At 39.8% G+C, this 26,629-nt stretch overlaps 1 protein-coding gene across 1 annotated transcript in view; it reads right to left on the bottom strand.

The window, feature by feature from the left end:
* LOC121030358 (aldehyde oxidase-like) overlaps positions 1 to 26,629 on the bottom strand; it is a 78,016-nt gene that overhangs the window by 18,666 nt on the left and 32,721 nt on the right. The window contains exons 5-7 of the mRNA XM_040474676.1: positions 10,990 to 11,112; positions 5,563 to 5,696; positions 4,437 to 4,521 (exon numbers count right to left, since the gene is read on the bottom strand). Coding sequence (XP_040330610.1) covers positions 4,437 to 4,521; positions 5,563 to 5,696; positions 10,990 to 11,112 — 342 coding nt within the window. The remainder of the gene's footprint in view (positions 1 to 4,436; positions 4,522 to 5,562; positions 5,697 to 10,989; positions 11,113 to 26,629) is intronic.

Here is a 26,629-nt window from a genome sequence, read left to right as displayed (position 1 = left end):
TGAATTCCTACAACTCAACAACAATACAAAAACTTGATTAAAAAGTGGGTAAAGGATTTGAAGAAACATTTCTCCAAATATTCAAATATCCAATAAGCACATGAAATGATGCTCAACATCACTAGTCTTTAGGGAAATGCAAATCAAAATCATAAGATACCACCTCACATCCAGTAGAACGGCTACTATAAAAAAAACCAACAACAACCAACCAACCAGTAACAGAAAGTAGTAAGTGTAGGTGAGTATATGGTGAAATTGGAACCATTGTGCATTGCTGGTGGGAATGTGAAGGAGTGAAGCTGCTGTGGAAAACAGTATGGCAGTTCTCAAATAATTAAACATAGAAATATAATATGATGCAGCAATCCCATTTTTGGGTATTTAATCAAAAGCATAGAAAGCACAGTCTTTTATATTTTTTTATTTTTATTTTTAACGTTTATTCATTTTCGAGAGACAGAGACAGAGCGCAAGCAGGGGAAGGGCAAAGAGAGAGGGAAGCATCATAATCTGAAGCAGGCTCTGAGCTGTCAGCACAGAGCCCAACACAGGGCTCGAACCCACAGACCATGAGATCATGGTCTGAAGTCAGACCCTTAACTAACTGAGCCACCCAGGTGCCTTGAAAGCCCGGTCTTGAAGAGCTATTTGTACATCTATGTTCATAGCAACATTAGTCACACACAATAGCCAAGGTGTGGAAGCAATCCAAGTGTCCATCAATGGATGAATGGATAAATAAAATGTGACACATACAATAGAATATTATTCAGCCTTAAAAAGACAGGAAATTCTAATACATGCTATAATATGGATGAACTTTGAGGAGATTATGTTAAGTGAAACAAGCCAGTCACAAAAGGATAAATACTGTTTGATTCCATTTCTATCAGGTACCTAGTGTAGTCAAATTCCTAGCAAGTAGGATGGTGGTTTCTACGGGGCCACTGGGGGAGGAAGAAATGGGGACATCTTGCTTAGTGGGTGCCGAGTTTCAGTTTTACAAGATGAAAAGAATTCCAGAGATGGCTGGCAGTGATGGTTGCACAACAAAGTGAATATACTTAATGACACTGACCTGTACACTTAAACATGGCTAAGATAGCAAATTGTATGTTGTATATATTTTGCTACAACTAAAAATAATAATAAAGGAAAAAAAGAAGGGTAGAGAAAGATACAAAAGCAAAACAAAGACTCCTCCTATGCAATTCATGACTACTGTTCAACCAGTCCTTTTCTTTCCTCCTAATGCGAGTCAACTGCATACTTCTTAACCTCCTATTCTTGCCCCAACTCCTTGAATTCTGGCTCCACATTTCTACCTGAACCTTCTCCCCTGAAGCCACCTAACCTAATCTCCAAATCTGGTGACCTGCTCATAATGGATTCAGCACATGTTTCTCAGAGGGTCCAATTCGACAAAAACTCTCAGCAGCATTTAGTGCTGCTGGAGGTCTTTTACATAAAAATCTTTGCTATTAATATGTACCCAGGTGTGCCTGGGTGTCCGACTTTTGATTTCTGTTCAGGTCATGATCTCATGGTTTGTGAGTTTGAGCCCTTCATCAGGCTCCACTCCTTCAGCTTGGGATTGTCTCTCTCCCTGTCTCTGTGCCCCTCCCCTGTTCATGTGCTCTCTCTTTCTCTCTCTTAAAAATAAATAAACATTAAAAAAAACCTACATGTCCAATATCCCTGCTTTCTATCTGCATTCTGCTTCAATATCTCTGAACTTATTAGAGTTCACTTTGTGATTTCTGTTGAAAAGAACCAAATTCAAACCGAAGTAGTAGTCAAGGGCAAAGTCTATGAATTCCAGCAGTTTAATTTTGGGTCCCGGCTCTGCCACTTAACTAGCCCTGTGATGCTAGCTAGGCTAGCTATAGAATCTATCTGTGAAATGGCAATAAATAAGGTAATGCATGGAAAAATTATAGGTGAGTGACTGAAACACAGCAAATGTTCTAAATACAAATTATTAATATTACTATTATAGGCGTTATTGATATCATCTCCTGTCCTCACTCTATATTAGAAAACATTATTTTCTCATAATTATCATCACCACTATGCTTTTGGCCTCTATAACTATAACCAGCCCGTTTCATAAAGTTCCATATTGGTGCAGGACATTTGTACTTAAATGTTCTGTATTTATATGAACAAGCTCATCATTGTTCCTCCAGATTGGTTCCTCCTTCCAACCTCGCTTTTTCTGCTAGAAACTTCTGAGTCACGTTTGTGGTTTTATTCTCCCCTGTATTTTGCCAAGTTCGTCACCAACTCCTATTTTATTTTATACTACAGTGGCTCCTGGACTCACTTCTTCTACATCTTACTATCACAGCTCAGACCCCCAACTACTTCATGTCTGAACGCATCAGCTGCCTTCTGATGGTCAGTCTGCCTCCATCCTCTCTCCTCCCCAGGCCATCCTGCCCACTGCTATCCTATTACCCTCCCCAATGCACCTATGTTTGGTTATGACACGACTGATCAAAGATCTACGCCGTCTTACTCCTTCTTAGAAGATCAAGTTTCAACTTGAAACTCTAGGCTCCTCTCTGTCTGGCATCACTTAACCTAACCAATCTTATTTTCCACTACTTTTCAGTAATCATCGTGTGTTCTAATTCCCCCCTCTCCTCATGGCCACCCGTATCAATCATGCTATGTTTATCCTACCTCTGCATTTTTGCTTTTGCTATTCCCATCACCCATATGCCTTCTTTCTGCCCATCTATTCTTTTTAAATTATTTTTTAATAGATTTTTTTAAGTGTATTTATTTGAGACAGAGTGAGTGAGCATGGAAGGGGCAGAGAGAGGAGAGAGAGAAAATCCCAAGCAGGCTCCATGTTGTCAGCACAGAGCCCAGGGTAGGGCTCAAACTCACGAACCATAACATCATGATATGAGCCAAGGTGGATGCTTAACTGACTGAGCCACCCAGGCACCCCTTCTGCCCATCTATTCTTGAAGGCCATTTATGTTTCACCTTATCTAAGATGCCTCCTGTACATACTGTAACTCATGTTCATCTCTCCTCATAGTTTTACTATGTGTATCTTTTAACCTGAGATTAGTATGTTTTCATAATGACTTCATATGTGTAAGTTTTATTTCCCCCTCAACCTCCAAAATGTAATCTCTGTCAGAACAAAGTTCACTCTAATAAATCGTTGTTAAACGACACCAAATTCAAAATAGAGAGTGTGAGTTGAAATAAATACATCCATTGTCTCCTAAAAATATGTACGTAGGTACACCAGTTGTGGTGGAGATGATGCTGTGTTCAACAAATGCTATTGTCTTTTATCCTGGGCACACAGAATCTGACTACACTGCCCAGCCACCCTTGTAGTTAGGTGGCAAAGTTCTGGCTAATAACATGAATAGAAGCAAGGTCCACACTTACACACCAGGTGCCTAAAACACCTCCCACATAACAGTCCATGTTCTCCATCTCCCCTTGTGTTCTGCCCTCTTCAGAAGACACAGTGGAGGACTTAGAATCCTCTCTGAGTGCTATGAAATAGAACTTTCTGTGATGATAGCAATGTTCTATATCTACATGTTCAATACGGCAGTCACTGGCCACATGTAGTTATTGAGCACTTGAAATATAGCTAATGCCACTGTGGAACTGAATTTTTTGTTTTATTTAATTTAGTTAATTTAAATTTACACTTAAATAGCCATATGAGCCCTGTGACCTCCATATTGGACAATTCAGTCCAAGGGGATGATGGTGGTACTACATTTAAGTCCCTGAATGATTTTTCGGAGCAGAGTCCTCTCCTCTTCTCTTCCCTGTAACCCCTACTGATTATACTGGGCTGTTACTTGACGAAGAAATCACACAATACAGGATTAAGCCCCAGAAGTTTTTAGTTGTTTGTTATGGAAGTTAACCCACTCTGACAAGTTAAATTATTTCTTAGAAAGCAAAAGAATAATTATTTTCTGCTATAGAAATTTTTCTAAGAATTTCTGAGACAATTTTATAAAAATACCCTTGATATCCTGAAAAATGAGGAACCTGTTGGCAAATAATTGCAATTTCACAGAACCCTATTGGGAATTATCCTATTTTTAAAGTATGTGGAAGTAGTACAGATATCAGATCTACTTTAATAGATGTATATATACTTACGTATTTTCCAGTTACTCTTCTGTACCAGCCAATACCAGTTAGTGTTTTTTTACATACTGAAAAGTACATAGCTCAAAGCACATCTTTGAGCAAAGCAGATGTGAACCAGCTAGTAATCATTCAGCACAAGGAATGGGAAGTTAAATAGAAGCACGGTTTGTTGATTTGCTCACTGTTAGTCCCCATGAGAGAGCAGCCAAGTGCTACCCTTTGCAATTATGCCATATTATCTTTATAACATAAATATTTTCCATCCCCGCTTTTCTTCTACTCACTTTGTACTTTCCAAGGTAAGGGTGGTGGCCTCCAGTTATTAACATGTCTTCTCGCTCCACAATGAAACTGACAGCACGACCATGTCTAAAGCAGAAAAAAGGAAAGAGTGGTAAACTCTTTACCAAGCAGGTACCATCTGGGGATTATATAACTCTCTGTGAGAGCTGGAGTGACATCCACACACATTACAGAACAATAGAACTACTGAACCCAGGCTGTCCTGATCTCAGGCATACACTGTGGCCTCCCCTTGGGTCAGCGCACAATGCCTGGCGTTCATTACTTATATGGGGAGAGTCTTGGGTGCCAGAGGCTTTAGGGTTTTGCTTGGGAGTATTTCCCGTGGTTATCACAATGGAAATCTGCTATAGGCAAGCCGTCCCAAGCCACATTATAGGCTGGTAACAAATGGAGGAACTAGGGTGATGTCTGATTACCAAGTGCTCTCTGAAAGGACGGGTTGGGAATCAAGGTCCTTTTGCTTCATGGGATACAAGAACTGACTCATACTATTCAGCAAAGAAATTAAGCCTTCTACATGTGCCTGCTCCAAAGACTATTTCCTATGGTAATGTTTTGAGATCTTTAAAGGAAATGGTAATATAAATAAAGGTAAGCATAACAAAAGCAAAGTCTTCATTTAAATCAAGAAAATATATGTATAAGTACATATATTTATATATTTAATATATATCATATGTAATATACAAACTATTATAGAGAAACATATGTAAAAGATCATAAATATGTATATATATAGTGCATATTTAATACATATATAAAAGATTGAACTTTTTTCAAAAGGTTAAATTGATCTATATATATATACAGGTGCTAAGGACAAGTAACCACCATCCATTTAGGACTTGTTTTTGTCTATTCCTCAGGTATTTTTACTCTGGCTTTCATTCTTTTCAGTAACTGATTCTCATTTCAGTTCCTAGTATCTGGTATGACAATATAAGATTAAAAAGTTGTAATAAGCTGGCAGCTGTATGTATTTGTGTATTATTTGTGATTTTAAATAATCTTGACCCAAATTCTTCCTCCTTAACCCCAACATTGAGAATGTACAGCATGACTTCCTTTTATTTTTTGTCTATTTAGCAGATTTTTTCCACTTACTTGTTGGCAACAAATGTGGTGATGGCTGCCATGATGCCGGTTTTATTGGTCTTCCCCTCAAACATCCTACCACCACGCTTTGCATGACACACGACCTTGTTAGCTGGGAGCTTCAAGGTCACAGCAACTATGTCCCGTGAATGATAACAGTTCCTTTTAATCTGATCCACCTGCAGCAAGGGAGACGGGTAGCCTTAACATGTTTTGATTCCAAAATGTTGCACACATTACAGAAACTGTGTGGTTACACTAAATAACGGGATAATTTCCAATAACCTAAGCATACATCCACAACTGATCTCAGTAGTATTTAGCTATCATTAAGTAGTCCCTTCAATAGAAATGTGATATTTTTGTGTCAATAAATTTTTTTAATTTTATTTTTAATTTCTAAAAATTTACATCCAAATTAGTTAGCATATAGTGCAACAATGATTTCAGGAGACGATTCCTTAGTGCCCCTTACCCATTTAGCCCATCCCCCTTCCAACAACCCCTCCTGTAACCCTCAGTTTGTTCTCCATATTTACGAGTCTCTTCTGTTTTGTCCCCCTCCCTGTTTTTATATTATTTTTGTTTCCCTTCCCTTATGTTCATCCGTTTTGTCTCTTAAAGTCCTCATATGAGTGAAGTCATATGATTTTTGTCCTTCTCTGACTAATTTCACTTAGCATAATACCCTCCAGTTCCATCCACATAGTTGCAAATGGCAAAATTTAATTCTTTTTGATTGCCGAGTAATACTCCATTGTATATATATCCCACGTCTTCTTTATCCATTCATCCATCCATGGACATTTGGGCTCTTTCCATACTTTGGCTATTGTTGATAGTGCTGCTATAAACATGGAGGTGCATGTGTCCTTTCTAAACAGCACACCTCTATCCCGTGGATAAATGCCTAGTAGTGCAATTGCTGGGTCATAGGGTAGTTCTATTTTTAGTTTTTTGAGGAACCTTCATACTGTTTTCAAGAGCGGCTGCACCAGCTTGCATTCCTACCAGCAGTGCGAAAGGGTTCCCCTTTCTCCGCATCCTCGCCAACATCTGTTGTTGCCTGACTTGTTAATGTTGGCCATTCTGACTGGTGTGAGGTGGTATATTACCGTGGTTTTGATTTGTATTGCCCTGATGATGAGTGATGTTGAGCATTTTTTCATGTGTTGGTTGGCCATCTGGATGTCTTCTTTGGAGAAGGGTCTATTCATGTCGTTTGCCCATTTCTTCACTGGATTATTTGTTTTTGGGGTGTTGAGTTTGATCAGTTCTTTATAGATTTTGGATACTAACCCTTTATCTGACATGTCGTTTGCAAATATCTTCTCCCATTCTATCAGTTGCCTTTTAGTTTTGCTGGTTGTTTCTTTCTCTGGGCAGAAGCTTTTTATTTTGATGAGTTCATTTTTGCTTTTGTTTCCCTTGCCTCCAGAGACGTGTTGAGTAAGAAGTTGCTGCGGCCAAGATCAAAGAGGCTTTTGCCTGCTTTCTCCTCAAGGATTTTAATGGCTTCCTGTCTTACATTTAGGTCTTTCATCCATTTTGAGTTTATTTTTGTGTATGGTGTAAGAAAGTGGTCCAGGTTCATTCTTCTGCATGTCGTTGTCCAGTTCTCCCAGCACCACTTGCTGAAGAGGCTGTCTTTATTCCATTGGATATTCTTTCCTGCTTTGTCAAAGATTAGTTGGCCATACGTTTGTGGGTCCATTTCTGGGTTCTCTATTCTCTCCCATTGATCTGAGTGTCTCTTCTTGTGCCAGTACCATACTGTCTTGATGATTACAGCTTTGTAGTATAGCTTGAAGTCCGGGATTGTGATGCCTCCTGCTTTGGTTTTTTTTTCAAGATTGCTTTGGCTATTTGGGGTCTTTTCTTGTTCCATACAAATTTTAGGATTATTTGTTCTAGCTCTGTGAAAAATGCTGGTGTTATTTTGATAGGGATTGCATTGAATACATGGATTGCTTTGGGGAGTATCGACATTTTAACAATATTTGTTCTTTCTATCCAGGAGCATGGAATCTTTTTCCATTTTTTTTGTGTTGTCTTCAATTTCTTTCATAAGCTTTCTATAGTTTTCAGTGTATAGATTTTTCACCTCTTTGGTTAGATTTATTCCTAGGTATTTTATGGTTTTTGGTGCAACTGTAAATGGGATAGATTCCTTGATTTCTCTTTCTGTTGCTTCATTGTTGGTGAATAGGAATGCAACCAATTTCTGTGCATTGATTTTATAATCCTGCAACTTAGCTGAATTCATGAATCAATGCTAGCAGTTTTTGGTGGAATCTTTTGGGTTTTCCATATAGAGTATCATGTCATCATGCGAAGAGTGAAAGTTTGACCTCCTCCTGGCTGATTTGGATGCCTTTTATTTCTCTGTGTTGTCTGATTGCAGAGGCTAAGACTTCCAATACTATGTTGAATAACAGTGGCAAGAGTGGACATCCCTGTCTTGTTCCTGACCTTAGGGGGAAAGCTCTCAGTTTTTCCCCATGGAGGATGATATTAGCATTGGGTCATTCATATATGGCTTTTATAATCTCAAGGTATGCTCCTTCTATCCCTACTTTCTTCAGGGTTTTTATCAAGAAAGGATGCTGTATTTTGTAAAATGCTTTCTCTGCATCTATTGGGAGGATCATATGGTTCTTGTCCTTTCTTTTATTGATGTGATGAATCACGTTAATTGTTTTGTGGACATTGAACCAGCCCTGCATCACAGCTATAAATCCCATTTGGTCGTGGTGAATAATTTTTTTAATGTATTGTTGGAGCTGGTTGGCTAATATCTTGTTGAGGATTTTTGCATCCATGTTCATCAGGGAAATTGGTCTATAGTTCTTTTTAGTGGGGTCTCTGGTTTTAGAATCAAGTAATGCTGGCTTCATAGAAAGAGTTTGGAACTTTTCCTTCCATTTCTATTTTTTGGAACACCTTCAAGGGAATAGGTGTTCACTCTTCCTTAAATGTTTGGTAGAATTCCCCTGGAAAGCCATCTGGCCCTGGACTCCTGTTTTTTGGCAGATTTTTGATTACTAATTCGATTTCCTTACTGGTTATGGGTCTGTTCAAATTTTCTATTTCTTCCTGTTTCAGTTTTGGTAGTGTATATGTTTCTAGGAATTTGTCCATTTCTTCCATATTACCCATTTTATTGGCATAGAATTGCTCAATATTCTTATTGTTGTTTTTATTTCTGCTGTGTTGGTTGTGATCTCTCCTCTTTCATTCTTGATTTTATTTATTTGGGTCCTTTCCTTTCTCTTCTTGATCAAACTGGCTAGTGGTTTCTCAATTTTGTTAATTCTTTCAAAGAACAAGCTTCTGATCTGTTCTACTGTTTTTTTGGGGTTTTTTTGTTTGTTTGTTTCGATAGCATTAATTTCTGCTCTAATCTTTGTTATTTCCTGTCTTTGGGTTTTATTTTCTGTTCTTTTTCCAGCTCCTTAAGGCGTAAGGTTAGGTTGTGTATCTGAGATCTTTCTTCCTTCTTTAGGAAGGCCTGGATTGCTATATACTTTCCTCTTATGACTGCCTTTTCTGTGTCCCAGAGGTTTTGGGTTGTGGTGTTATCATTTTCATTGACTTCCATATACTTTTTAATTTCTTCTTTAACTTATTGGTTAGCCCATTCATTCTTTAGTAGGATGTTCTTCAGTCTCCAAGTATTTGTTACCTTTCTAAATTTTTTCTTGTGGTTGATTTTGAGTTTCACAGCGTTGTGGTCTGAAAATATGCATGGTATGATCTCGATCTTTTTGTACTTACTTAGGGCTGATTTGTGTCCCAGTATATGGTCTATTCTGGAGAAGGTTCCATGTGCACTGGAGAAGAATGTATATTCTGCTGCTTTAGGATAGAACGTTCTGAATATATCTGTTAAGTATATCTGGTCCAGTGTGTCATTCAAAGCCATTGTTTCCTTGTTGATTTTTTTATTAGATGATCTGTCCATTGCTGTGAGTGGGGTATTGAAGTCTCCTACTATTATGGTATTACTATCGATGAGTTTCTTTATGTTTGTGATTAATTGATTTATATATTTGGGTGTTTTCACATTTGGTGCATAAATGTTTACAATTGTTAGGTCTTCTTGGTGGATAGACCCCTTGATTATGATATAATGCCCTTCTGCATCTCTTGATACAGTCTTTATTTTAAAGTCTAGATTGTCTGATATAAGTATGGCTACTCCGGCTTTCTTTTGTTGATTGTGTCAATAAATTTTTGAAAATTTTCCCCATGAACCATACCCGAAGTATCCTTTACCTACTAAACGCATGGGATAGGTTTCCTGAAGCAGCAAGATTTCATGCCCTTGCAAACCTCTCTCAGCCTGGATCTTTTCCCCACATTCTGCTTTCTCCACTGGACACATTTCTCAACTCCCATTTGAATTACTGCTAAAGTTGGCCAGCGGGTCTTCCCTGGGTGCAGGTCTTGCTCTACCTTGCCATCCTAACGTTTGGAGGTCTTTTAATCGTAACAACTCATGTTTGTATATGAGGAGCCAAGAAGGATGAAGTGATGGGCCCAGTATCACACAGGGAGTGAGGAGCAGACGGGACTGGAGTGGGGCTCACTTGACCCTTCTTAATGTTCTAGCTCCTAAAAGGCCTCTTTCCCCACATTCCCACATGCCCACCTGCTCTGGTAATAACACTGGTGTGTATGACCTACTAAGTCAACCCTTTTGTTTTGTTCCCCTTGCTTTTACCCTGATACTGAAACCAGCCACTCCTAAATGCATCCTTTATTCCAGCTTGGGCAGTCTTTGTGCCATTCCTCCTTTCTTACATGCATGCTGCCTGGTATATAAGACACAGGCAATACATGTTTACAGAAGGAATGAGTGAGTGAGTGGCATTTTATTTTGGTGTAGAATTGCCTAGAATTGGCCTCTCTTTTCACCATCTAGACAAACCTCATTCTCACTGCAAATCCAAACTTAAGACTTCATCTTCATGGACTTTCTGGATGATTCTAGCTCTCAGCAAACACTCTATTCTTTCTACTCTTATTCCTTCTGTGTAAACTCTGACTTAGATGATTTAGTACTCAGTTGCATTCTGTCCAATACCATTTCCTAACTGCTTCATGTGAGTTAGGTACTTATAAGCTTTGGAGGGCAGGCCTTCCTCTTTTCTCTTTTGTATTCTTACCAATGCCAAGAGTATAGCAAAAGAGACCTACTGCCTCCATAACTGGTTCTGGAGTTACAGATCCATAAACAAAAAGCCCAGACTTTCATAATACTCTCTTAAAAGCTTTGAAATGATGCAGTTATTAATACCCAAATGGACAGGGCTGTTAGTACTCCAAATTCTTTCAGTTCCTTAAGACTTTTTTGGGGTCTCTAATTGCTCAGGTGTATTTAGCCAGCAGAAACCTTTAACCACATCCCTTCCACAACGGCCCCATTATTACCTGTATGTATTTGGGAAACCGTAGAAACACAGACATCAATTTCTTGATCCCCTCCTTTGGGAACAACAAGCAGGCTTTGGGATTCCATATAAAAGTGTCCTTAACATCCCATACGTATTTCACCTGTTATAGGAAAGTACACCCGAGTCAAGAAGGCTTTCAGCTAGAACAGGTAGCATTCCCCAGTTGTTATTCCATTATGGAGAAACAGCAGGCTACACAGTTAAGGGCCATAAACAACACTTAGCTTCATTATATCTGCAGATTTAAAGTACGGTTCTATAGGGGTATCTGTTAGGTCTGCCAATACGGCAGGTCACAGAGCCCTAGAAAAAGGTGTGTGACATTCTAGAGTCAGTCAAAATGTGATGGCAAGGAGATTTCTGGTCCAAGATGAGATGGACTAGATGTACTTCTCTTGGTTCTTCGTCCTAAGTACAGCTAACAGCCTTCTTTATTTATATATAAAAGAAATAGAGAAGAAGACTCTAAAATGTAGAGAGAAGAAGGCAGACCCTTAGGAACTCTGGAACCCAAGGAAAGACACATGGTGAGTTCAGTGAGTTCATGTTCTTTGTTGTTGTTATTTGCTTCATATATCACAGAGTTGGTGCCAGAGAAGCCAGCAATCCCAAAATTTCAATATGAAAAGACAGAAAGAAAAGCCTACTTTCTCCAGCCAAAGGACCAAGAGATGGGAAACCTAGCAAGAAAACTTTTATACAATAACCACTCTACTCCAGCAAAACACTACAGAGAAAAAAAAAAACAAAAACAAAAAAAAACGTGGCCCCATCCCTATCTGAAAAAGTTGAATGCAAAATCTAGATATCCACCCTTGTCAGGCTGTAATGGGATGCCCCAAACCCTGTGTTGTGGTGGTGTCGGTGGAAACCATATGAGGAATCAGGACTTCCACCCTTCACCCAGCAATAACAGGGCAACCCCCTTTTTCCTACCAACACAGGGTCAGAGGTGTTCTGTAAAATAGAAGATTCACATAAGATCCAGAGTCTTACAACATAATACTCAAGTGTCCAGAATACAACTGAAAATCATTTATTATACCAAGAACTCAACTTGAATGAGAAAAGACAATCAAGTGATGCCAACACTGAGATGACACAGATGTTGGAATAATCTGACAAGGATTTTAAAGCAGTCGTAATAAAAATGCTTCAGTGAGCATTTACATAAACACTTAAAACAAATGGGAAAATGGAAAATTTCAGCAAAGAAAGAGAAGATATAAAAAGGGCCAAATGGAAATTTTAGAGCTAAGAAATACAACAACCCAAATTTAAGAGGCTCAATGGAAAAGCTCAACAACAGAATAGAGACAACAGAGAAAATAATCAGTGACCAAGAATATAGAATAAAAGAAACTGCCTACCCTGAACATCAGAAAGAAAACAGACTGAAACGATAATGAGCAGAGCTTCAGGAACCTGTATAACTATAATAAAAGATTGAACATTTGGGTCACTGACGTCAAATATTTGAAGAAATAATGGTTGAAAATGTCCTAAACTTGGCAAAAGGCACAAACCTATAGATTCAAGAAGCTGAGTGAATATTTTAAAATATGATAAATCCAAAGAAATCCATGCCGAGATACATCAGAGTCAAACTTCTGAAAAGTAAAAACAAGAAAATATCTTGAAAGCAGACAGAGAAAAACAGTATCTCATCTATAGGAGAAAATACTTCAAAAGGCAGATTTCTCATTAGAGACCATGGAGGCCAGTGGAAATGGTACATCTTTCTTCAACTGCTAAAAGACCTATAAACTCAGAAATCTATACCTAGTGAAAATATTGTTCAAGAATGAAAAAGAAATCAAGACATTCTTAGATGAAGGAAAATTAATTTGTCTTAAACAGACATGTCCTAATAACAGCTAAGAACAGTTTTTGAAGCAGACAAAAATGATTTTAAAAAATTTGTTAATGTTTATTTATTTTTGAGAGAAAGAGACACACAGTGAGAGTGGGGGAGGGACAGAGAGAGAGGGAGACACAGAATCTGAAGCAGGCTCCAGGCTCTGAGCTGTCAGCACGGAGCCCAATGTAGGGCTCGATCTCACAAATGGTGAGGTAAGACCTGAGCTGAAGTTGGACACTTAACTGACTGAGCCACCCAGGTGCCCCAAGAAGTGATTTTTTTTTTTTTTTAAGGAATCTTGGAACATCAGGAAGGAGGGAGAACAATGGAAAGACAACAAATACAGGTAAACACAATTAGCTTTCTTCTCCTCTTGAATTTTATAAATTGCATTTGAAGCAAAATTATAACCTTGCTTTATGTGGTACTCAATGTATAAAGAGGAAATTTCTTAAGACTACTATAAATGAGAGTAAAATGATGTTATGAAATGTAAGATTTTTAGATGTAAACTGATAAAATGTTGCTGCCAGATATAATGTTTCATATATACATATATATACGTAAAATTTACACCTAGAACTACCACCAAGAAAACTAGACAAAAAGGTCAGATATATCAAATTGGAAGATGGGAGAAAAAATTAAACAGAGAAAAAACCAGAATATAATAATGACTAGCCAGAAGTCATTACTTCTGGCAGTAATGACAGACTGCAGAAGGCAGAACTTTAACAAATTAAAAATTTATCCAATAACAGTGATTTGCAAATTGTTTAAGGGAGATTCCCAAGGAAATCTTTTGTATTGGAGTCTGGATTTCCTATCTTACCCCAAATCTAAGTAAAGAAAAAATACATAAAAATGAGATAATGTTTTATTTATAAAACATTAAAGATTAAAATGTCAAAAACTCAAATCTCAATTTTATTTAAACTTTTATCAAAGACTGTACATTGAAAAATCCAGTCAGTGGGCTCAAATTCTTGCAATATTAGAGTTCTGACCTATCCACTCAGAATTTGTTTTGTTAAATACCAACTTCACTTAAAAAATAAAAAGCTAGGGGTGCCTGGGTGGCTCAGTTGGTTAAGCGTCTGACTTTGGCCCAGGTCATGATCTTGCAGTTTGAGAGTTCAAGCCCCTCATCGCTCTCTGCTGTCAGCATGGAGCCTGCTTCAGATCCTCTGTTTCTTTCTCTCTCTCTCCCTCCCGCTTGTGCACTCATGCTCATGCTCTCTGTCTCTCATGTGTGCACTCTCCATTTCGCTCTCTCAAAAATAAAATAAACATTAAAAAAATAAAAAGCTAAAAAGTATTGGACAGAGCTGTTTCTGCTACACCTGTAAAGCAGAAAAGTTTTAGAATACTGTTAACATTCATTGCCCACCCTGCAGCCCTCCTCCCATGGTGCCCTCCCTCTCTGCCTCCCTAGGTGTTTTTCTCAACTAATTTGATCAACTAATCCCCAACATAAAATGTTATCCCACTATGGGTTTAGGAGGGATTCCTCCAGGCATATTTCCATTTTAATAAGAGGCCCTTAAAGACTGAAAAGCCATTTGGATATGAAGGAGTCTATCTGTATTATGCCCAGTAGAACAGGATGTGGGGAAGATAATCTGGGTTTCAGAGCTCCTAGATCTCTTGCAAATCCTATTGTACAGATTGTCTTCTGTGCTCTCCAGTGGAAAGCCCATCCCAGCTAATGGAATTTCAGAGGGAAATAAGAAGTGGCATCCTGTAGAGAGGGATGTTAACTTCAGAGCTGGGAAATTAGATCAGTTTGATACCTGCTCAGTCACCTGCCTCCCAGCCTCCGCTGTCTCTTTATGAATGGGGGGTTTTTAATGCCCCTCAAGTGCTGTGACATCAGGGTTAGGAAGGGTTGACATATTTTTTAACAGTGGAAAAAAAACAATAATATCACTCCCTTCAAGAACAAAGACTTGATATAGTGTTCCACATATTTTATTTTTTAAATATTTGTTTGGGAGCAAAAAAAGTGCTGTTACAACTATTACCTCCAGTTACCACTCATTGAAATACGTGGCCAAAAATTCTTTAACTTTTTTTTAACCTTTATTCATTTTTAAGAGATGGAGAGAGACAGACCATGAGTGGGGGAGAGGCAGAGAGAGGGAGACACAGAATCTGAAGCAGGCTCCAGGCTCTGAACTGTCAGCACAAAGCCTGATGCGGAACTTGAACCCAAACCCACAGACCATGAGATCATGACCTGAGCTGAAGTCTGATGCTTACCCGACTGAGCCACCCAGGCGCCCCTAGTGGCCAAAAATTCTTAATCCAAATGACAACTGCATAGTAAGAAAAAAAATACCTCAAACTACTGAGTTAAGAAGACGAATACTTAAAAGTAGTATAAATACTCCTTTTAAAGCATCCTGTATCACTTTTATATTTATAAATAGGGTAAGGGGTAGGATACAAATTAAAATTCAAGTAAAAGACGGACTGAATACATTACTTAACTGAATAAAATAGCTAAAGAAGATGTCAAGGGAAAGAACAATAATTGAATTCACCCAAAAACACATATGGCAGGAATGGAGGCAAGAACATACAATAGCACAAAGGGAGGAACCCTCTTAAACACAGATATTTCCAAGATGCTCACACCATCATCACTTTATGCTAAAGATGCTTTCTCCTCTTCTCCCAAAAAGAAGACCTATCCTTCAAGTGTTTGCCACATTTTACTGACCCTAAGCATCACCTGGAGCACTATGAAAACTTGTCAAAAGACATTCCTGTGCTACCCTGAACCCTCCAACTCCAGAATTCTATAAAGGGGGCACAGAAATCTCCAGGCAGGTCCCACAAATATCTCATACTGGGAAACACCGGGGGTGCCTGCCAGTGTGTTAGTTCTGTAGCAGACAACACTGTCTGGAGAATGACAAAAACATCTAAACCTAGTAGTAATTACCCCTTACAGTTATGGATCTCATATTACGTGCCAAGCTCTATGCCAAGCATGCTTGTGTTATGTCTTAGAATCTTCACAATGGATCTTTGAGATCAGTATTATTTTATTTATATATAATTTTAAAGCAAGGAGATGGGCTTTGCCAAGTCACACAGCTAGTAAGGCTGGGTGATGGTGCAAGGGGACTTTTCTATACCTTCCAGGTGACATTATCCAGGCAGCCTGTGACCATATTCAGGTTTAATACAGCTATGGAATTAAGAAACATGATGGGCTTTGACCTCAAGTGGTTGGACTGATTACAGCTGACAGAGGTCTGGCTATACACTCAGGGATGGTTAGTCTTAGGACTCCTCCTGAACTTGGGATCAGGGCTGGAGAGAAAAATTATGAGATGGTAGTTCCAAACACGCACTAGAGGCCTATATCCTGGGAATTCACTTAAAGACAGACAATGCTAAATGAGTTCTTCTCTGCCCTGAGATGCGGCACAGAAAGCCCATACCTACCCAGCAACACATCTCTGTAAATCCAATCCTGCATGGCAGGCGTTAAGGATGCTTTCTAGCATGGATGACAGGAGAGCATAGTGGGGAAAATATGTGTTAAGACCGATGGTACATTTATTTTTTTGCTATAAAGGACATGACTGAGACAAGTGGCAAAATTTGAATAAGGTCTGTTGATTAACTAATAGTATTGTGTTGATGTTAATGTTCTGATTTTGATAACTGTTTATGTAAGATATATTCTTACTCTTAGGAAATACATGCTTTAGGTATTTAGGTATAAACAAGCACGTAACTTACTCTCAAATGACTTGGAAAAAATGTGTGTGTGTACAGAAAGAGAGAGAATGATAAAGAAAAGTGTAGTAAAGTGTTAATAACTGGTAAATCTGGATAAAGAATAACTGGGGTTTCTTAATGTTTCTGCAACCTTTCTGTAAATTTTAAATTATTTCAAAATAGATTACTGGAAAATTCAAATCAACTATTTTGTAAGAGGGAAATTTCATTTGAATTACATATGTACCTAAAGGAAGGAAGGAATTCTGGAAGGAATGGAGAGAAGTCAGAGAGAGAAAGGATGGAAGAGAAAGAAACACAGGCTTTGGAAATCCTAAGAAAAGCATCAATTTGATGACCAGCTTTGTCACTTAGCAGCTGCTGTATGGCTGTGTTCATGCTCCATAAGCACTCTGAGCCTCAGTTTTCCAATCTTCAGGGTGGTCGTGAACAGAAAAAGAGACAACATCCTGGAACAACTGGAGCCATGACAAGGCAGGCAGTCAGTGCACAGTATAGGGGGTCGTGCCTCCCACTTTGCCTCCCTGCTGGGCTCTACACACACACACACACACACACACACACACACACACACACACACACGAGACAGAAGGAAATGCGCATGTGAATGAAATGCCTGTTCCTGAGAAGCAACATCCACCTAGGCTGATTTCTATATGGTTTCTAAAAGGTAAAAGTAGCAAGAAACTAGCCATGTTTAGAAAGCTTCCAGGGTTGCTTCCCATCTCATCACTTTTTTCAGATAGCTTTAGCTTCTAGAATTTTATCAACCACTCTAAATGCTTCATCAACTTTTCCAGTTTCCTTTCTGGAGTTCCTGGAAAGAGCAGAAAAGTGAGGCTCCCTGGGCAAGAGATCCAGCCCTGTGGCAGCAGCCACCCCCGGTGGGGCATCGCCTGAGTTGGGGCAGCGTTTCTCCTGCTCTGGAATCCCATGCATTTTCACTCAGTATGATCCTAGTGACCTGGGTTAAGAGCCAGCCTTCAGAGTGGCTCCTCACAGAATAAATACAAGTGTGCCCATCGAGACAAAAGAAACAGAGCATGTTCAGAAAAAAACCCCAGCACAAAAGGTGGTCCCAAAATGGAAATAATATTTTCCAGAAAGATTGTACCATTCATTCTACAACCCATTTTATGCATCCAGGGCCATACAGCACATGGGTTTAGAGCATAGACTTTGGACCCAGTCAGAATTACGTCCATTTTCTCCATTTATTACCTGTTTTCGAAAAAGTTTTTAATGTTTATTTTTGAGTGAATGAGAGAAAGAGAGAGAAAGAGACAGAGTGTGAGCAGGGGAGGTGCAGAGAGAGAGGGAGACACAGAATCCTTAGCAGGCTCCAGGCTCTGAGCTGTCAGCACAGAGCCCAAAGTGAGGCTCGAACTCATGAACTGCCAAGACCACGACCTGAGGTGAAGTTGGATACTTAACCAACTGAGCCACCCAGGGGCCCTTCCATTTACTACCTATTTGACTGTGGGCCTATTATTTCTTCTCTCTGAGCCTCATCTATAAAATGGAGATATACTTGGGCACACAGCTCCAACAGTTGTGGTGTGGATAAAAATGAAGCATATAAAGAGCTTACGTGGCATATAATAAGTGCTCAATAAGTGCTAGCTGAAGACATCCAGTGATAAGGATCATGGTGGATCTGCCTGCCAGCCCCACACAGCATTTGCGCAGGGCAGTAGAGCACCTGGGATCTCCAGCCCTGGAAGTGAGATTCCATTACAAGCTCAGTCTAAGTACCGCCAATCCACTTATACATGGACTCCCATTGGCTTCCACTGGGCGCCCAGTGAAGGGGAACAGTGGTGGGTACACATAATCAGGAATGTAGCTATAATAATCTAGACTTGTTTTCTTATCTATTCCAGGAGTTTACTTTGCTGTAATCCCTGTGTCCACTGGCAAATGTGACATGCCAGCTCCTGCCAACATTATCTAGCATGGATTATTGTCCATCCATGAAATTCCAGCCTGCTAGCAGTTGGGAATTATCCTAACTCTGTTTCTCCCTGGCCACTAGGAGATGTTTAGACCTAGCAACATACTCTGGAGGGCTGCTGTACTGTGATCCTGTCATTTCCTCCATTCAAAAGTGGTTCATTTGTTTTTACCACCATGGGACCCGGGTTCTTCCATAGAGGGTTTGTTAATTGCTTCTAGTACTGTCTGGCTACGTGACCATCTGTATGACCTGTCTTCTCGTTTCCTCATCAGAATGAGGATAATAGTTTTTCCTCATAGGACTGTGGTGAGCATTTAGTGAGTTAATGTATAAAACCTGCTTTGACCTGTATAACTCCATAGTGAACTCTATAGAAGTGTTAGCTATGGTCATGTTGTTGATCATGATGATTGATAGGAGATTCTGGGTGGGAGCATATTTTTTTTCACTATGGTCATCAGCCTGACCCCTTAAGCCAAGAGTTTTGATGGAGTTTTCCCATTAAAACTATTAAACCCTCTAAAAAGCATAAGCTTGATCAAACCTCAGTGTTAGAGACAGAGATATATTTACTTTTATCTAATTTAGATTGATACCACACTTCCTTCCATAATGAATTTATATGATTTTCTTACTAATCTAAGATTCAGATATTCCAGGTTGAAAACAGAAGTTTTATAAATCCTATTTTTTTTTTAAGTTTAATTTTTTTCCACTTCACTTGCTGCTTACTCTTTGAGCAACTTTGAGACAATTTCTGAAACTGTTCTTGTCAAAAAAAAATGATAAAAAATATGATATATAGGGAGTTGGGAATATTTCCCACTAAATATTTTGATTAACTCCACTCTGATCCAGTTAATTGACCTCGGAGAGCTTGACCTCTGATAAAAACATGAGGCAGCTCTTCTTCACAGTGTCAGAGTTTGGTGTTTGATGCTGGTATTCTCTGGCAAACAACTGGGGATCTGCCAGTTGGAGTGAGGGAGGGCAGGGAGAGAGGTATCTGCTTGTTTGGAACTTTATTTGGCTGGAAGGTAGGGACAGGGAAGGGAAGATATTTAGCTACTGGTAACTGGGCAAAGGATTGTCAACAAAATTTTGATGAAACATCATGTAAATAATCTCTTATTAAGAAGTAATTAAGAAGTAATTTCTTTAAAAAATTTTTTTAATTTTTCTTATTTTTGAGAGAGAGAGACAGAGTGCAAGTGGGGGAGGGGCAGAGAGAGAGGGAGACACAGAATCTGAAGGAGGCTCCAGGCTCTGAGCTGTCAGCACAGAGCCCGAGGTGGGGCTCCAACCCACCAACCATGAAATCATGACCTGAGCTGAAGTTGGACACTTAACTAACTGAGCCACCCAGGCACCCCAAGAAATAATTTCTTATTCAGAAGTGACTCTAAACCAAGTTCTGGGGAATAAATGTGTGTGTGTGTGTGTGTGTGTGTGTGTGTGTGTATACATATATACACATATATATATATACACATATATATATAAAGGAGGCAAGCACAGCAGTCAACACCGGACTAAGAAGGGAAGAGAATGTTTCAATTTTAAACTGCCAGGAAAATCTGGGAGGCCTTATCACTCCTTGACTGCAACTTAACTTCTGTATGTCTGTCTTCTTGACACGATTTTATTTAAAAAAAAATTTTAAGTTTATTATTTATTTTGAGAGAGAGAGAGAGTGCGCGCAAGAGCGCACAGGGGAGGGGCAGAGAGAGAGAGCAAGTGGGGGGGGCAGAGAGAGCAGAGAGAGAGAGAGAGAGAGAGAGAGAGAGAGAGAGAGAGAGAATCTCAAGCAGGCTCTGAGCTGACAGCACAGAGCCCAACATGGGGCTCGAACTCATGAACCATGAGGTCATCGCCTGAGCGGAAATCAAGAGTCAGATGCTTAACCGACTGAGCCACCTAAGTGCCCCTTATTTTAATTTTAAAACACTGAACACATTGTCCAGAAACAGACTGTATGTTCCTAGGAGTAAAGCAGCATGACAGGAAACACACACAAAGCCAAGTTCTTCTGGAAACACTAATCTCAGCCACATCAGTTTCTCTTTCTCTGCCACAGGGCATCCTAGTCACCTAGAGAATAACTGATTCATTCTGTTGTAAAGATAATGTATTTCCACATCCATGCATCTGTCTGAGCTGAATCTAATCTATTCATGCTGCCTTCCCTACTTGCATGCTTTCATTATTTAGTAAATTATAAGAACCAATGAAATGGACATAGAAGAACACCTTATCATTTCATGGAGGCGAGTCTTATAATCTTTGTAAATTTCTAACTCCTTTCTAAAAAACAGGATAGAAAATGCAATACTCCAATTTGTTTAAGTTGCCAAAATACCTGCAGGCATCATAGGATCTATTATTCCTCAATACTCATTTAAGATATGCACTAAAGAACTTAAAAATAGTGTCTCCACTATTTGCTTTGCAGAGCATCTTGCTGATTCCTGCACACACCTGAAAGACTTGGGGTGAAGGTGAACTCAGGGCCACAAGGCATGTCCACTGTCTTGGATGCTGGCTTCCCAGGCAGCATTCCTCTCAGCTGCCCCCTTCAGCGATCAGATTTCTGTTTCCATCTTCATCGCTCCCCCGGCAGCCCTTGCACTTCAAGTAAATCTAACCCCCAGCAGTAACCAACAGGTCCTCCATTCCTCTGGCCAATCATTCATTCAGAGATGGACATGTGACCTAAATGGCCTGATAAGGCTGGATCTCAGGACTTGTACATGGAACACTGGGACAATGGTGCTCTCTCTTGCTCCCTGGACATGGACGGAAAACACCTGGCTGCCATCCTGTGACCACAGGGATAAGGCCTGGACTGTGGGCAGCAGAGAGGAAAGGCACAAAATCAGGTTCTTTGCTGACACTGATTCAGTCCGGAGCCAATAAAGCCCCTGTGTTTTGGACACCACTATGAGTCGGATTTTCTTTCCTGTTACTGTAGCCAACCCCACTGAAATGTGCTCTTCTGGCACTACCCCTGAACTCATTACCTCGATTGTCAGGATCAGTGGTTCCAAATATTGGTAGACAATCTTCACTCACTTGGCCGCTCACTTTGCCTGAACTTCTGAATCTGCGACCACGGCACAGACAAGCTGACCAACACAGAACACCTACAATAGGGAGCACAGGCACCAGGTCCTCTCCTTTCATTCATTTTCCTCCTCCTGCCTAGCACAGAGCCAGACACACAACAAATAACCCTTCACATGTGCAGTGCAGCAGTTAACAAAGGCTTCAGCAAGAAAATGCATTTGTCAGAGTTGGCCTGCTGACCCCAGCGTTGGAGGATGTCACTGACAGGATGTGACCACCAGTTGATCCTTGCACTTGACCCAGGAAAATGGAGGCTCCTCACTCTTTCCCTGTCCTTGAAAAGTAGTTTCCACACTAGAAATTGTTTCAAGGATGGAGCCTTAGGAGAGTGAGGTGTGGTATGGACCATCTGGATGGCACATGTGACTGAACCCAGTTAAGGCATCAATACCTACAAACTTTTAAGACTCTGGCAGATGGGCGCAGACATCTACCAGACTTGTGGCTGCCCAAGACAAGCCCATTAAGTTACCTTGCTTATGAAAACCACTACCTATCAATCTGGAGTGGCCTGCCTCTTCCACTGGTTTCTTTTTTGCCCTGTATGGGGACCATCTGGGAACCAACACCCAGGCACCAGGCATATTCAGGTTTTTGGGCTGCATCACTGGCAGAAGGGGCTGACGAGGGGCATCAATGACTGTCATACAGCAGACTCAGGCTCTAAGCCAACCTGTGGGGCTGCTGAGGGCCAGCTGGCCTAGGAGAGCCAGTCACACACCTTGACCTATGGCTGCCACCATGATCAGGGCCACCCTTCATGAACAGGAGGACCAGAAGGTCACAGCCCATCTCATCAGAGAGAAGGGAGGGAGAGAATGAAAGTACAACACTCTTGGTGAGCAAATCTCTGTCCCAAACCCTGGTGTAGCACAGGCTTTTCAGGAAGAGACTGAGCCTAGGAGTCAAGACATAATCAAGCACAGAGCATCCCCTTCATTATTGTACCTGCAGGTGGGGGGTTCAAACAGAGATCAGGGCAGAAAGTTGATGGGAAAAAAAATAAGGCTCCAGAAAGGCGCAATAGAACCAGAAGAATTCACCACGAGTGTTCAGTTCTCTCTCACCTCATACCATGACCACAATTCAATCATTCATTTTAAAATTAACTTTAAACTATGAAATCGTTTCTACAATGAGCACACAGTAGTTTTGTCTTTAGAAAAAATTATAGTTAAAAAAGTTAAATCTAGTGTGCATGTGCATTTACACACACACACGTGTGTGTTTGCTGGATGTGGGTGGGTGAGGACAGTAGGGAGATACATGAAGAATGGCAAAATATTGACAATTGTTGAAGCTGGATGATGGGTCTATGGGGACTCATTGTACTACTGTCTATTTTTATACATGTTTAAAATTTCTATAATGAAAAGATTTTTTAAAGGCATAATTAAAAAAAGAATTAAACTGGGGCACCTGGGTGGCTCAGTCGGTTGCACATCCAACTTTGGCTCAGGTCATGATCTCACAGCTCGTGGGTTCAAGCCCTGCGTCGGGCTCTGTGCTGACAGCTCAGAGCCTGGAGCCTGCTTCTGCTTCTGTGTCTCCCTCTCTCTCTGCCCCTAACCCGCTCGCATTCTGTCTCTCAAAAATAAACATTTTTAAAAAGTTAAAAAAAAAAGAATTAAACTAACAAAGGTGGGGCGCCTGGGTGGCTCAGTCGGTTAAGCATCCAGCTTTGGCTTAGGTCATGATCTCATGGTTGGTCGGGCTCTGTGCTGACAGCTCGGTGCCCGGAGCCTGCTTCAGATTCTATGTCTCCCTCTCTCTCTCTCTCTCTCTCTGCCCTTCCCCTGCTCATTCTCTGTCTCTTTCTCTCTCAAAATAAGTAAACATTTAAAAAATTAAAAAAAAAATAAACTTACAAAGGCGTTCACAATGCTCTCCACTCTGCACAGATGCCTAGCTTTGCCTCTGTGACCTGGCACACAGACATGTCTTTGCGATGCTCATAATCAACATACCCACACCACACAGACGAAGTCCTATGGTGCATCTCAGAATGGTTTTGCTTGTTTAATTAACATTTTGCAAAGGCCATAATTCTCATTGTCTTCTGCCAGTCCCACACAGCCCTGCTTTGGGAGAATTTCAACCTTGACTTCACAGTCATCAAACTTTCATTTTTATCAACTAAATCAGCCAGCAAGAGCCAGAGGTAGAGACTATGTCAAATGATGAAGCTCTTTTGGGTAAACATTAAACTGAGAAATCTGAGTTCGGCAGAAAACCTACTGAACACTGCCCCTGCTGCATTTTCTGAAAACTTAAGATATAACAGCCAAATCGTTTTGAATCATCTGAAACTTTCAAATGGCAACAGTGCTAACATTGTCCCTCCACCTTGCTACATGGGAAGCAATGTGTGGAATATACAGATGAATCAGACATGGGGTCTCACTCAAGGACTTTTACTAGGTAGGGGAAACACATAAGACAAAGAAATAAATAAATAAACAATACAAAGTAGGAAGCACATTAAAGGTCCACTTTGCCTTTTCTTCTTGTCTTTAAGCTCTATAAGCTTACAGACCATATGGATCTTGCTCAGCTATGGTGGCCAGCCATATTAGGTGCTCATTTAAAAATGTCTGTTGAATTCATGTCAGTATAAATGAATGAATCACACTGAATTTTGAGAGGGAGACAGAACTGTATTAAAGGATAAGAAAAAGGCTTCATGGTGGACATATTACTTGAGTTTGGATTTTGGATGCGCTGAGATTAGGGCAATGGTGGGGAATTTTAAGGGAGAGATTAGCAAATAAAAGTTATTATTCTCTCCTCATTTACCCTTTCATATTTGTTAGCATACTATTTTACTACTAGAAAATAGAAAACAATAAGTATCTTTTATACAACTAGTCAACTTCTTGACTTATGTGGAAAATGAATATATTTGAATTCATTAACCATTAGAATACAGTGTTTTGAGGAATTATTGGCATCTTTTATAATGTACCAAATTTGATGCCATCTTTAAGAAAATGTGCAATGCCATTAACTGAGGAAATTATTTTTGAAAGAGAAAGCAAAATGCAGTACCTCTTCTGTCATCAGAAGTTTCTCATGCTGAATTAAAAGGCAGAAAGAGTTTACACCACCATGTTCCTCAGTCACAATGTCCACCATGTTCCTCAGTCACAATGTCCACCATGCCTGGAAGGCTGGGAGCTTCTGACAGATCAACAGACCTAGATGAGAACACACAAAGCAGGTCCTCAGAGAAGCCCCCTAGCATGAAGTCCATGGAGAACATGTTTAATTGGAGAATAAGATAGTCAAGTGGTAAGATACATCTAGGGGCTGCTCCAATAGTTCTCTACTAGACAACTGGGAAAAAAATTCATGGGATAATGAAGCTATTACTTGAACTTGAATGAAGTTGACCCTTGAGCAATGCAGGAGTTAGGAGAACTGACCCCCTACACCATTGAAAATTTGCATGTAACTTTCGACTCTTCTAAAATTTAACTACTAAGGGCCTACTGTTGACCAGAAGCCTGACTGATAACATCAACAGTGGATTAACACATATTTGTATGTAATATGTATTATATACTATATTTTTACAATAAAGTAAGATAAAGAAAAGAAAACGTTTTTATAGTCCTGGTACAAAAAAAAAATCCGCATGTAAGTGGACCTGCTTAGTTTAAACCTGTGAGTTTTAAGGGTCAACTGTATATGGAAGGACAAATTGTAGTAAATCCTACATTTTGATCTAAATTCCCTTCTAATCTGCATTGGATATCGCCAACAAACAGCCAATCCTCTTTGTACCATTACTTATCACTAATATGACTTAGACGAAAAGGCAATCATTAATGCCTATTAGGAACTTTAGCACTTACACAATCTTAGCATGAGCTCTTAAACTTGTTACAAAAGTCAAGAAAAGTTCCTGGTCTACTGTAGGCATGTCTTCACAGTAAATGGCTTAACCTGTGGCATGCTTAATACCAGACAGATGCATGATGCGATGGTCAATTGGCTCTTGAGGAAGCTGCTTTGAGTCTACACTGTTTAATCAATAACCAACATATCATTTTATTTATTTATTTATTTATTTATTTATTTAAATGTTTGTTTAGTTTTGAGATACAGCACGAGCAGGGAGGAGCACACAGGGAGGGAGAGAGAAAATCCCAAGCAGCCTCCATACTTGTCAGCACAGACCCTGACACAGGGCTCAAACCCACGAACTGTGAGATCATGACCTGAGCCAAAATCAAGAGCTGGACACTTAACTGACTGGGCCACCCAGGTGCCCCCCCCCAACATATCATTTTTATAATCACTTTTATAATTTATAATATGATGCACATCTCCCATAAGAGAGCAGCTATATAATTAACACCAAAACCAGAACACTTCTGAAACTGAAAAGAGTCACTCTTAATAAGAACACCAGGACAATAAGCCCATTTCAAAAATACAGCAGGCAAACTGGCATGTATAGTCATGATGCTGTTATTTTCCCCCCCCCGTTTTCTGATTACAGAACACAAATATCTCTAATGTAAATTCCATTTATGTAAGTGAATATAAAGACTTCTTCCTGAAAATGTAAAATTATATCCTTTTAATGCTCATTATTTCTTTAAATTTTATTATCAAAATTATTTTACTGTTATATCTAAGCAATGAAATACATAATATTTTTCAGAAGAGCATGATGATATCATGACTATGTTTTATAAAATACTGAGGGCAAGCTGTCAACAAAAGGGCCCTTCTTTTCCTATGCCAAGTAAGGAAGCGAAGAAATAATTGGTAAAACTCTTAACTTAGACAGTCCTGATAAAGAATGAAAACAAGGATCCTCTCTCTCTGCCCTTTCCCCGCTTGTGCTCAGTTTCTCTCTCTCTCTCTCTCTCTCTCTCTCTCTCTCTCTCTCTCTCTCTCTCT

Source organism: Herpailurus yagouaroundi, unplaced genomic scaffold, assembly GCF_014898765.1.
Source record: "Herpailurus yagouaroundi ecotype Mexico unplaced genomic scaffold, PumYag 140, whole genome shotgun sequence".
Lineage (NCBI taxonomy): Eukaryota > Metazoa > Chordata > Mammalia > Carnivora > Felidae > Herpailurus > Herpailurus yagouaroundi.
Note: the sequence above shows the minus strand (reverse complement) of the source record. Positions and strands in the feature narration are given on the sequence as shown.